The sequence below is a fragment of the Colias eurytheme genome, chromosome 23, assembly GCF_061535395.1.
Source record: "Colias eurytheme isolate Ceu_HAF_F1 chromosome 23, ilColEury1 Martin Lab GWU primary, whole genome shotgun sequence".
NCBI lineage: Eukaryota > Metazoa > Arthropoda > Insecta > Lepidoptera > Pieridae > Colias > Colias eurytheme.
In genome coordinates this window covers 3,978,050-3,990,836 of record NC_143002.1, presented here as the reverse complement: position 1 = coordinate 3,990,836, position 12,787 = coordinate 3,978,050, and the positions used below count along the sequence as shown (strand labels likewise).

Sequence of the window (12,787 nt, the reverse complement as noted above, 5' to 3'; positions counted from 1 at the left end):
ATTAAAATATAATTTATATCCAAAATAATTAAAGATATTTTAATTACGTTCGTTAAATAGGTTATATTTTGTAAGTTTTACAGAATTTAATGTCGTGTGCTTGGTTGAATGCGAGTTATTTTAAATTAAAACACGCAAACGCTTGCTGTAATATATTTAAACCGTCTTAATACTATATTTATAACGAATAAATCACATTTTAGATCCGATAAAATCCTCATTATTTCAAAAGCTCTATCAAGCTTATATAATATATTTTATTCCGTAGCACCAATCGCACACATTAAGTTTTAAACTTAACTGAAATCACATTTTATATTAGGCAATAGAACAGAAAGACTATTCATTCATTAATACTATTTGCAATTTCTATTGAATACTTAGGTATTTAATTTTGATACTTTTTTATTGTTAAAATTATATCGAAGTACCTTCTGGCTCAATGATCATAATAATTTATCAAACTAGAGTTCAAGCATCAACAATTCGAAATTGACTATGATTGAAATTGGATTGAAATAAGATTATGTACTTACATTAACGACATTTCAAACAATTATATGGTCATTATTCTTATTGTTATTCATTATATTTCCACATGGGTGATATTATAATAAGTAATTCCATAATTTAACCTTATTTCCAAGGCAAAGTTCTATGCCAGAGTAAATTAGCCTTTTCAGAAGACAATTTTCTTGTAACAGCTTTACGTAACTGTTAAAGTTTTGTCTGAAGTTGGTCCAGAATATGACAAAGTAACTATGTTGAATAAACAATAATTTCTTAATGTTCTTTACTTACTTCTTTATATGACATCATAATTCATATTTTATCTCAACTTGTTATTTAAATACATGAAAAGGATCGATGGCGAGTTTTAATAACTCAGGCCCCGGAATCACAGACACAATAGAAAATCTATTGTGTCGTGGACCGATCGGGCCGCTTGGGGCTCAATGGGTTGCAATCCGTTTATAAGATTAAATGGCAGAAATTATAATGAAATACCAAGCAGAAAAAATATATAAGCTACTCACCCTCAAGAGCTTGAAACATTAAAGCACCAAGAATACTGTAAACCAATAAACACAACGTCAAGAAGAAATGCGTGAACCATTTCTTAGACCACAACTTCAACTTGTTATAAAACCAGAAAGCTGTCTTTTCACCAGCACTTAAACCACTTTTCGCGGTGTTCATTGTAAAGTCTTTAAATCCCTCGAATTGTTTGAACATAAATTCCGACGCTTTGTTGTGATACATGTGTACGAAGGGGTTGAAATAGGGGTTCGCGTGTGGGTCGGATAAGTGGGACACCGCAGTTTGTGGGACCCTTCCGTAGTACTGTGTTTGGCCCCAGTGGATGGACGACGGGGTGTTTGGCCCTCTGGGAGATACAGGGGTTGGTATCGTGAGCGTTATCTTCGGCCTAGGCTTCGGCGGAGGCGGCGGCGGCTGACTAGGCGGCACATCCAGGGGCTCCATTGTTGATATCGCGACAGATTACACTCCGATTGATAAACTTTGATCATGAATTAAAATGTTCACGGTAGACTAGCGCGTGTCCGGCGTGGATGGACACTACTTTATAAATAAACGAGAGTTTGCTTCCCGTGTCATCGGCTCATCTGGCCTTTAGCTACACTGGTTAAGACACAATTTTCGGCAAACGCCTGTGCCTACGCACTTCTTAGAAACAGAGTACAGACGCTTAAGACATATTATATGTTAATTATTTTGATTTTGAATGGCCATTCTACATTTTGCAGGAAAAATATTACAAACATCGTACATCAATGATGCTTCCGAGTAAATATAATTGCAAGCACGCAAGTAGAGTTTTTATTATTTCCTTACAAACAGCAGCTCTTGACCTAGTATATGTAATGATAATGAAATAGGTAGGTACATTAAATTTAAGTCAATCAGGACTTAAGACTTAGATCGCGTGATAATTAAAATTAACAAGTAGGTAATAAAAGTTTAGTTACTACTTACTAAGCGAAATTCGTTAAGTAAACATTTTAACAGCTTCGAGAGCTAAGTAATTTTAGATATTTTATTTTTGTAATAAATTATTAATTTTATAACACAAAATTACACTATAGATAAGTATGATAATCTCCAAGAGGTTGAAGTTAAACTCCATATTACATAAGAATTATGAACAACTGATTCGTAATGCTGTTTTTGTAAGTTTTTACGATGTCCCAAACTAAATAAACTAAAATTTATGTGTAATATTATGACAAAATAATATCATATTCAGTATTTCCGTTGAAAACTGACGTGTCCCCAAATGAAAAGCTCACGTCCAAAAGTTCAGAGATTTTGCTGAAAATCTGTGCGTCAAGGCGCCTCATCGAGTGAGTCAATGCGCAAGAAATCGACTAAAATATTTTGACATCAAAATTAATATGCTGCGATGATCAAAGCATATAAATATACATATTATTATTACGTATATTCGTGGTAAGTTTTAGTGAGTTGGCGTATACTGAATTAATCTTATTTTCGACTTTCGTTCATTTATAAAGTTGAGTTTCTGCCACTATACTTATACCTACTTACGTATAGTTTTGCATTTTGGATTTCATGTTTAGTTAGGTGTACATACAACATACCTATAAAGTAAATTCATAAGTTGGGTGTCTTATTTGGCCACAGTATATTATACAAAGTATTACAGCATAAATATACCTAATAGCATTCGAAAAGGGAATAATAAAAAGTACTTACAGTTAAGAAGATCGTAAAAAGTAAGAAAACACACATATTATTAAAAGTTGTACCTACCTACCTACCTACACAATAAACATTCAAATGTATTTATCCCCACCACGACCGCCCTTTTTTGAATGTTTAATCTTAGTGTTTAATATATTCACTTGTCAAATAGCAATCACTGAGATAATAAACAGTATTATTTTCTGGGTTACATCTATTTTAAACTTCATATCGAACTATTTTACACGAATGTTTAATTTCATTCACTGACTCGTCAACAGCAAAGTTATGTAAAAATTATTACATGAACACGTGTATTGTGACGTAAAATAACGGTATACAAACTGATTATTGTTATAAGGAGAGAAAATAAATATCTAGAGGCTAACTATTTTTTGTGTAAACATTAGAAAATGAGGAAAATTGATAAGTCAAAACATGAAGCTGTTCAAAATTTGTGCTCTATCGATGAAGAATTGAACGTAATCGTAAAAATTTTACGTATTCCTCCTATATATAATCATAATTATGAAACTTTATGCTATATGAGCTATATCTCTATATTTAAATAAAGTATCGAGTTTTTTGATTAAAATATAATTTAATAGAATACAAGCTCTTCACCGCAGTTATACCCGCATAGCTCTGCTCCTATTGAACTCGATAAATGGACTGTCTAACAATGAAATAAATTTTCAAATAATTTTCTGAAATTAGCACTACCAAACAGACAAACTCTTTCAGTAAGTAAGTATAGATGTGGATTTTAGAACAATTTTTTGTGAAGCCAAACTTCTTATGCGTAGACATGTACTGTTTTAGACGTGAAGCAAAGAATTCTTGTAATTATGTCAGCAGCTATCAATGTTGCTGAACATCAGAGGGAAGGACGAATTTAACGATAGCCATCTGTGATTGATGCGATTACACTATCGATGCATCTCAAACCGTTTGAGAAACTAGCATTGACCCGTGACTATACTCGCTTTTATTTAGAATAACTGAGAGATCAACTTATTGTTCAATGTTAGTTATTTATAAGTATCTACAGATTTTTACATTTAGAGAAGGCACATAATATTTTGTTTCTACTTTTTACTTTTACCTTGGAATTTTCAAGCACATACAATAAAAATAAGTTAGTAGGTACCTACCTATGCGATTACTAATGATTTACATGCAATTTATGTGAAGTTTTCTTATTAAAACAGTTCATAGGCAGTAACAGTTCACATGACAACGGAACGCGAAATAAGTATGATTTATGAAGAAAGTGCAAGCAAGCTTGCAGACAAAAAATTTATACTTAGGTAAAACTTGTATACGTAGTATATTATTATTAGTCTGTGGTAAAACGTAGTTATCGAATAATATGAATTTAATTAATAAAAATTCACCAATCGATTAAATTTTTTATTTATATTATTATGACTAAGAATATCTACGTAATAAATATTTCAGTTCAATACTGCAATAGGTACATTGCTGGTAGGATCCTAACGGCTTACCATTCAGCTAACAATAATATTTCTATCAGGTAAAGTGTAATAATATTATTATCTATTAGGTACGGTTCACCGATATTAACACGTTCACTGCGGCACCTAAAATGCCAAACTTACCGTTGTTGCGGCATGTCTTCAATACTTCACATCGGCAAGTTCACCACTGTGCGTCATGAGCCATTTTTATCACATCGCACCTACTGACTTTGAAGGTTAATAATTTCATGAAATTTCAAGATATTTCAAAAATTTTTTTTTCGGATAATAGTATATATAGTCTTGTTTATACCGCATAAATAGCTTTTAGTTTGACTCAATAGTTTAAAAGATATGAGGGAAAATTTAAACCCCTGATTTTGTGAAAAATTATTTGCCATCCCGCACTGCGTTGATACGGCATGTTTACAGTAATAGCGATGGGAAACACTTTAAAATAAAACATCGATATCGATATAAATCAATTTTGTATATTTCAGTCTGTTTGTTAACAGATAACGAGATCGTCGATACAAAAAAAAACACATATAAAACAAGGTACTTGATAGAGTACTATCAGGAAATTGTTCAGTAACTTTTGTTTTAATTTGTTCAGTAACTTTTGTTTTAATGTTTTATATTATTTTCACAACTGTCATCACATTTTTGCATTTATGCTACGAAATAAAAGAAAGTAAAAAAAACTTAAGCCTCTAAGGTATCATTGTCATTTAAAAATTTGATAACGACGCGTGCGGTCCTGGTACATCACTATGCGAGATTGACACGCGGCGCGCTCGCAGTACAGTGCGGCATGAGGTGCTTGTCCATGGCAAAATATTTGACATGCCGCACACAAAAGAAACGGTTTCTTTTCTTTGCGTGTGTCCAATATTTTGCCATACGATTTTTAAACGAAATTGAGTCCTACTTCAAACTGTGATCACAAAAATATATTTGTCTCTTTTCTAGTCATTGATTAACATATAAAAAACCTCGCTGCACCACGGTGAAAACTGCGATTTTGGGCGCCGCACTGTGGTGTAGTCGCTGATGGCCCGATACTGGACATGCCGCAGTGAACGTGTTAATACCGATTACCTACTGATTTAGAGTTACCTACGGATTTGGAAATATTTATGTAATATTATGCTAATGAATCTAAGATACCCTTTTATGGCAGGGGTTAACTGTGCCGTCAAAGTAGCCTATATTACATACTAGCTGCTCCGCGCGGTTTCACCCCCGTGGCTCCACCCCTGTTGGTCGTATCGTGATGATATATAGCCTATAACCTTCCTCGATAAATGGGCTATCGAAAACCGAAAGAATTTTTCAAATCGGACCAGTAGTTCCCGAGATTAGCGCGTTCAAACAAACAAACAAACTCTTCAGCTTTATAATATTAGTATAGATTATCAATTAATACTTATCACTCTCTGCCCAGTGCCCTCCTAACTACCTCAAAACATTAAAACCATTACATAAAATCGCTGCTGCGATGATGTGAAAGAAAGACAAAAAAACAAACTCACTCAACATTAAATAAAATGTTAGGATCGCCATGAAGCTACTTACCAACTAAGCTTTTGAATTTGATACGTCTTTTTAAATATCAATTCTTCATAGGCAGCGTGCTTTATTTTTACTCAACATTCCAACTTGACTTCGCCTGACTCGTGTTGAGCAGCTCGTCGAAAATCTTCCAAAATCCCGAAACATAAAACCAAATACATACTTAGTACCTACGTCTACTGTTATATAACTCTGATGTTAATAGTTTAGTAATACAAGCCGTAACTATCAGCTTTGGATATGGTAAAGCTAGTATTGCCAATCATAGTACCAGGAATGGTTAAGATAATTAACGCTTCTTTTAGCACGAATACATTTCCTGAGCTGTGGCAAGAGGCAATTGTGAGGCCAATTAAAAAAACCAGTACTCCTGTTGATTATACGGGGCTTCGTCCAATTAGTATTCTCCCCTGTCTCTCTAAAATAGTAGAGAAAATTGTACACCAACAGATTACTGCGTTCTTGGAAGCAGAGAATATATTGCCTCATTTACAGTCAGGATTTAGAAAAGGACGAAGTACAACAACAGCTCTAGCCGACGTTGTGGATAATGTGCTAGCCTCACAAGATCAAGGTCAAGCCACAATTCTGGTCTTACTCGACTACTCTCGGGCTTTTGATGCTATTAATATAGAACTTTTGCTGTCCAAACTAGTTTACTATGGCTTTGGTCCGCAAGCAATACTCTGGTTTGAAAGCTATTTTAGACATCGATTTCAGTCTGTAGTGGTCAATGGAGAGGATGGCAAGGCGCGTTATTCCCAACGCAAACGTCTTACAAGAGGCGTTCCTCAGGGATCTATTCTGGGACCGCTACTCTTTATCCTTTATACTTCGGACATAACAAACTGTATGCTCAACTGCAAGTACCACCTTTATGCAGACGATATTCAGTTGTACATCTCTTTCCATCCTGGAGATACGCAACTGGCTATTGATAAACTTAACTCCGATCTAAACCGCATAGCAGATTGGTCCGAGCAAAACGGTTTGTTATTGAATCCAGGAAAGACAAAATTTATGATTCTTGGCACTCCCTTCCTTATTAATAAAGTAGAATCGTTGCTTCAACCAGTAGTTATAAAGGGAAGTGCATTGGAGCGTGTAAGGGAAGCCCGCAACCTTGGCATTATTTTTGATGAGTCTCTCAGATTTGAAAAACATATAAGTAAGACAATATCTAATTGCTTCTATCGACTGAAGGTGTTATATCGAATCAGAGATCACATAACACCATTGCTAAGGGTAAGGCTGTGCGATACTTTAATTTTGTCAAAATTCAATTACGGGGATGTTGTATATGGCGAGCGCATCCTTGCGCGAACAAGGAAAGCAATCCAGCGTGTACAGAACGCATGCGCTCGCTATTGCTGGAACATACCTGCCAGAAGCCATATTACGCCTTATCTAAATGATGCCAAGGCTGCAAGGTACTGAACATGGAGAGTAGACGAAAGTTGCACTTTGCGGTTTTGCTATTCTCTGTAATACGCTCCAATGTTCCTATCTATTTATACGATAAACTTTCCTGGTTAGGTGACTCAGATTCATCTTATAAAACTAGAAACGCGTCAATCAGATTATCGGTACCCAAGCATCATACGACAGCTTTTCGAGGCAGCTTTCGTTACAGCGCAACGAAATGCTGGAACAACTTGCCTCCTCCTCTGCGGGATACAAAAACAATAAACACATTCCGTCTAAAATTTAGGCGATTTGTTTTACAGCAGCAAGTCCAACAATTTTCGGTGCGTCTGTAACGAACTTAATACTATTAACTAAATAGTCTGTGCTAATAGTATAGGTACCTAATATTATGTGTGTGAAAATGTCCTGAAATATTTATTTATTTTATTTATTTCATTTAACTTATTATGTTTTATTTAAAGTTTTTTCATGTAGGCATTCTATAATAATATAAGCGTATTTTATGTAAGTTTATGGTGACCTTATTTATTTATCCGTATCATGTATCCACAAATTATATTTAATATATTATTTTTAATTCTATCTACATGCAAGCGGCTGACAATCTGGACGTCGGAAGGGTGTCACTGAAAATCAGTGCTGAGGCGTTATGCCTCAGGTATCCTGAGTGGCATCCTTTTTTGGCGCACGCAACCTCACATATTTTGATGGTTATATTATTATTTTGTTTTACTTACTTTACTTAAATTTTTTTTTTTTTCTTCTTATTTTTTTTAACTTCGTACTTTGTAATGTTTATTATGTACTTGTGAGTTGTGTGTGTTGAAATAAATGATTTCTTTCTTTCTTTCTTTCTTTCTTTGCACATCTACCTACATATTATTAAATATTATGTGGGTAGATATAAAATATAATAATTGAATACATTGTTACAGCAAAATACAATAAAATGCATATTGTTATTTGTTACATTGTATAATATTCTTAAATATCTATAAACTACTTAAAACTCACACTTTACCTTTCCTTGAGAGTTTTCAAGTCCACTTAATGACGCGCATCTCGTTAAATTATACAAACGCTGCTTAATTTTTGAACAAGGACTTGCAGATTTGTATAATACACAAATTTCCATAATATTATTGAAATTATTATCCACCGACATCCTCTGAAAAGCTTCCTCTTCCGGAATACAACCTTAAAATTCAAGTTATTTTAAAAATTAACCAACTTCTAGAATAACATATTGATTAATGCAGAGTGCAGGATATGTATGGCTGGATAGTTGCGAAAAATATATACTAGTTATGTAAGAGAATTTGTGAAATTCGTACATACTTAGTAAGAATCGTATGACGTATCTAATAGAATTTTATGACTAATAGGAATGAAAAAGATAGGGTTGATTAATGCAAAAATATTACCTTTGCATAATTAGAAATTTATTACAGTGCAGTATGATTACAATCCTTTCTTTTACTGTTCTGGGTCCGCCTAAAGCAAAGGGGGCGCAAAGTAAGGACTTAGAAAATTTTTGATCCAAAGTGAAATTTTTTTTTTTGCGCGTCGACGGAGCCCCGCTTCGCGGGGCTCCTATTTCTGTGTAGTTTTTTTTTTAACAAACCTAACCTAACCGAAAACCATCAATCTTTGAGGGCGAATATCTTGGCCATTTTCGATTTTAGAGAAAAGTTGTTCCTATAAAACATGCTTATATTAGCGTAATCGTTACGATAAAACAATAATAAATAGGTGTTATAATGACACCAACTCCATCAAAAATTTTCTAAGTCCTGCGCCCCCTTTGCTTTAGTCCAACCCTGTTCTGTGATCCTTTCCTATTTGTTTCATTTCACGCAAAGCACTCGCGGCTCTATACATCGATAATAAATTGTCACTGTCATCTGTAACATTGACAGATCTGTCGTTTGTTTCATTTGTCAGAGTTTTGTTTGATGAGTTGCGAATAGTTCACCGAATAGATAATAATTAATGTTAAGTAAATAAATATTGAGGATAAACTCACAAAGAAACAAAACATTCAAACTTAAATCAGTATTATGATACGCGTATGTATATATAGAGATAAAACAGAGAAAGATGGCATTGTTTTGTGCGTCGAAGACAATATGGAAAGCTTCAAGCTGCAGATATCTTCGCGATTTAATCTATCAGAGAAAAACTTTAAATTATATTTAGTAAACGGCTGTGAAGTAGCAGACTTTAAAAGTTTGAGAGATGAGGACAAGATATACTTGTCTTTAGACTGCAATGAAGCTAGTAATAAGTGCGAGGAATTAGAAAAATCGCAACAGAGTTTGAATGCAAGGGACAGAACAGTGTCTGACTGGATAAGGTTAAATGTAGGAGGAAAACTGTTTATGACGTCACGGTCCACTTTATTGGTCAAGGAGCCATTATCAATGCTTGCACGAATGTTTGCTGATGACAATAATGTATATCTCATGAATCCCAGTGCTATAGATGAAACTGGAGCCTATTTGATAGATAGAAGCCCAGAATATTTTGAGCCTATTCTTAACTATCTTCGACATGGGCAAGTGATTCTTGATAAAAATATTAATCCACAAGGAGTATTGGAAGAAGCAATTTTCTATGGTAATTTGAAATTATTATTTCTTATCAATCCCATTAAATTGATTCATATATTAATGATAATATGTGGGCTTATATAAAACAATAATGTTATGCTGAAATGTTACAGCTTTTTATGATTTTAAATTCTAGTCTGACTACTTGCCTGTGCTACAATTTAATCAAACTGAAAATGCTTCATGTTTTACTTGAGCATAAAAGAATAAGAATACATTAATTGTAAATTGGATAAAAAAATATTAATTTAAATAAATAAATATTATATGACATTATTACACAAATCGACCTACTCCCACAGTAAACTCAATTAAGGCTTGTGTTGTGGGTACTAGGCGACGATAAATATAATATTTAATAAATACATATATAGATAACACCCAGACCCAAGAACAAATAATTGAGCTGATCACACAGCGGGACCGTCGGCTCAGTAGGCAGTTACTTACCACTACACCAACAGTGTCGTCAAATAATACAACATAACATTAACAACTATTTTCTATTAAGATTCTACACAAAATAACAAAAAATAAACAAATAAATCTTACTATTCCAGGCATAGACTCCATGATACCACAGCTAAACCAACTAGTGGAGCAGTCAAAAAGCAGACATGACAACAACCAGTCGCTAACCAGAATGGATGTTGTACGCTTAATAATTACCACTCCAACTAGTTCAGAATTAAGGTTTCAGGGTGTCAATCTATCTGGGGCAGATTTAAATAGATTAGACCTTAGGAATATTAATTTTAAAGTGAGTGTACATGTAATTTTGGACCTTGTAACTTATAAGGAAATAATAATGGTGAATTGAGAATATCTATATTTTTTTAACATTTAGTATACTATATTTTGAACCTATAACAAATAGACAATATTTGTAATACACTGACTTATATTTATAAAATTTCATGCTATGCCAAATTATTTGGTAGCTTGGCTTCTAAAAGTAATTTTAAGAAACTAAAGAAAATTATACCTTGAGAAAATTGTCTTCAAATTATTTTCTATAGTTACAATTTTGTGAATTTTGAACCTGCAAAAATACCAGATTATCCGGTAACATAATTTTACAATACAATTTAATGAAATATTAATCACTTTCAGTATGCATGTCTATCAAGATGCAATTTAAGTGGAGCGAATTTGTCCCACTGTTGTTTGGAGCGAGCTGATTTGTCACACACTAACTTGGAAGGGGCACACCTCTTGGGGGTTAAAGCATTGTGTGCGAATATGGAAGGTATGAGTCTGTTTTTTATAACAACTAGTTGAAATAATATTAAAAAATAGAGTGCTATTATACAAAAAATGTTGTGTGGTTTTATGAAACCACGGTAAAAGTGAAACTGTTCGAACGGTTCCGAACACTGCTTTGTGTAGCGCATGTCGCGTGTCGGTCGGCTGCCGAGTAGGTATACCTACTCGGCAGCCGCGATACACGCGACATGCGCTACACAGATCAAAAAGTTTGAGACGATGTAATAAAAGTTTCACTTTAAAAAGTATCGTGGTGGGAGAAGCTTGCACATATAAAAATGTACTAAAACTTGATGCGCAAACTTCCCCCACCACGATACTTTTTTGCCAAGAAGTTTGCCGGGCGCTTTATGAACATTAAGTTTTTTGACTGTTAAAATTGCTTGTAACTATAATAGCACTCTATTTTTTAATATTATTTCAACTAGTTGTTATAAAAAAACAGCAAATACTTGCTGACATCACATGTTGTTCTGTTGCAAGTTAAACTAGGTAGAGTTTGATTTTTTTACTTCTTTGATTTGCGCGGAATAAATAAATTTACCCCTGTTTTGAAACGTGTCAATAATACAATTAAAGATATAAAAATGATTGTTATTTTTGAGCGATTTTGTATATTTCTTACAGGTGCTATTCTAAAAGGATGCAATATGGAAGATCCAGCTGGCTCAAGAGCTGTTATGGAAGGTGTAAATTTAAAAGGTGATTTTACAGAAGTACATATATTGAAAAAAATTATGTCTTTCTATTTTCAAATTCCTAATAGTTCTTGAACCATCTTCTTAGTAGTTGTATAAACTGAAGTTCTGGCTTATTCTTTGATGTAAATAAAAAAGGAGTAGTAGAAGTGTCTATCTGGAAAGGCATAACAGACTCACCTGCTTGTATAAAGAAATTTTGTTCAATGAAAAATATTTGAAAATAATTTGTCTATATGAGTATAGACAAATTATGTAATAACATTGAAAATTGAGATTTTCAATGTAATACTAATGTTACTGTGTGAGATTTTTTTAGTTTTATTTTAAAGTTCTTGATGTTAATTTTTAAATTGTAGGTGCAAATTTAGAAGGCAGTAACATGGCAGGCGTCAACCTACGCGTGGCTACACTGAAGAATGCCAACCTTCAAAATTGTGATCTCAGAGCTGCAGTTTTGGCGGGAGCTGACTTGGAGGTTATTTTTTTTTTTTTTGATGAAATTATTATAATAATATCTATCTTCCACATTTAAAATTACACTTGTACTTGTCTGTGCTGTGTATTGTTTTTGTCTGTGCCTTGTTAATTGATTAATAAACTTTAATGTCTGTACCAAACCATTATTAATTTTATATTATTTTAATTATTAAAGCTACATATTTGTATATTTTCAGTGTTGCGATTTATCGGGAAGTGATTTACATGAAGCAAATCTTCGAGGAGCAAACTTAAAGGATGCGGCCTTTGAACTTATGTTGACTCCACTTCACATGTCTCAAACCATACGTTAATTGGCAGAGTTACTTATTTATTATTAATTTTATTTGTTAATTCAAATTTTGTGATATTATTTATGAAAATATTAAAAATATTATTTAGATATAAATGAATTATGATACCTTGTTGATTTATAGACTGTATATTATGATATGATATAATAAAATAAATGTTCCCAGTATTCTGGTGTCATAACAACAATCGTAGTTTTATTTTTCTC

At 33.3% G+C, this 12,787-nt stretch overlaps 1 protein-coding gene across 1 annotated transcript; it reads left to right on the top strand.

Annotated features, from left to right (window-relative positions):
• The first annotated feature begins 9,199 nt into the window (after positions 1 to 9,199).
• LOC149898242 (BTB/POZ domain-containing protein KCTD9) lies at positions 9,200 to 12,762 on the top strand. Its single transcript, XM_090115463.1, has 6 exons — positions 9,200 to 9,830; positions 10,384 to 10,583; positions 10,937 to 11,072; positions 11,717 to 11,791; positions 12,147 to 12,265; positions 12,465 to 12,762. The coding sequence occupies exons 1-6, from the start codon at positions 9,272 to 9,274 to the stop codon at positions 12,579 to 12,581; spliced, it is 1,206 nt and encodes a 401-aa protein (XP_089971589.1). The 5' UTR covers positions 9,200 to 9,271; the 3' UTR covers positions 12,582 to 12,762.
• Positions 12,763 to 12,787: the final 25 nt, after the last annotated feature.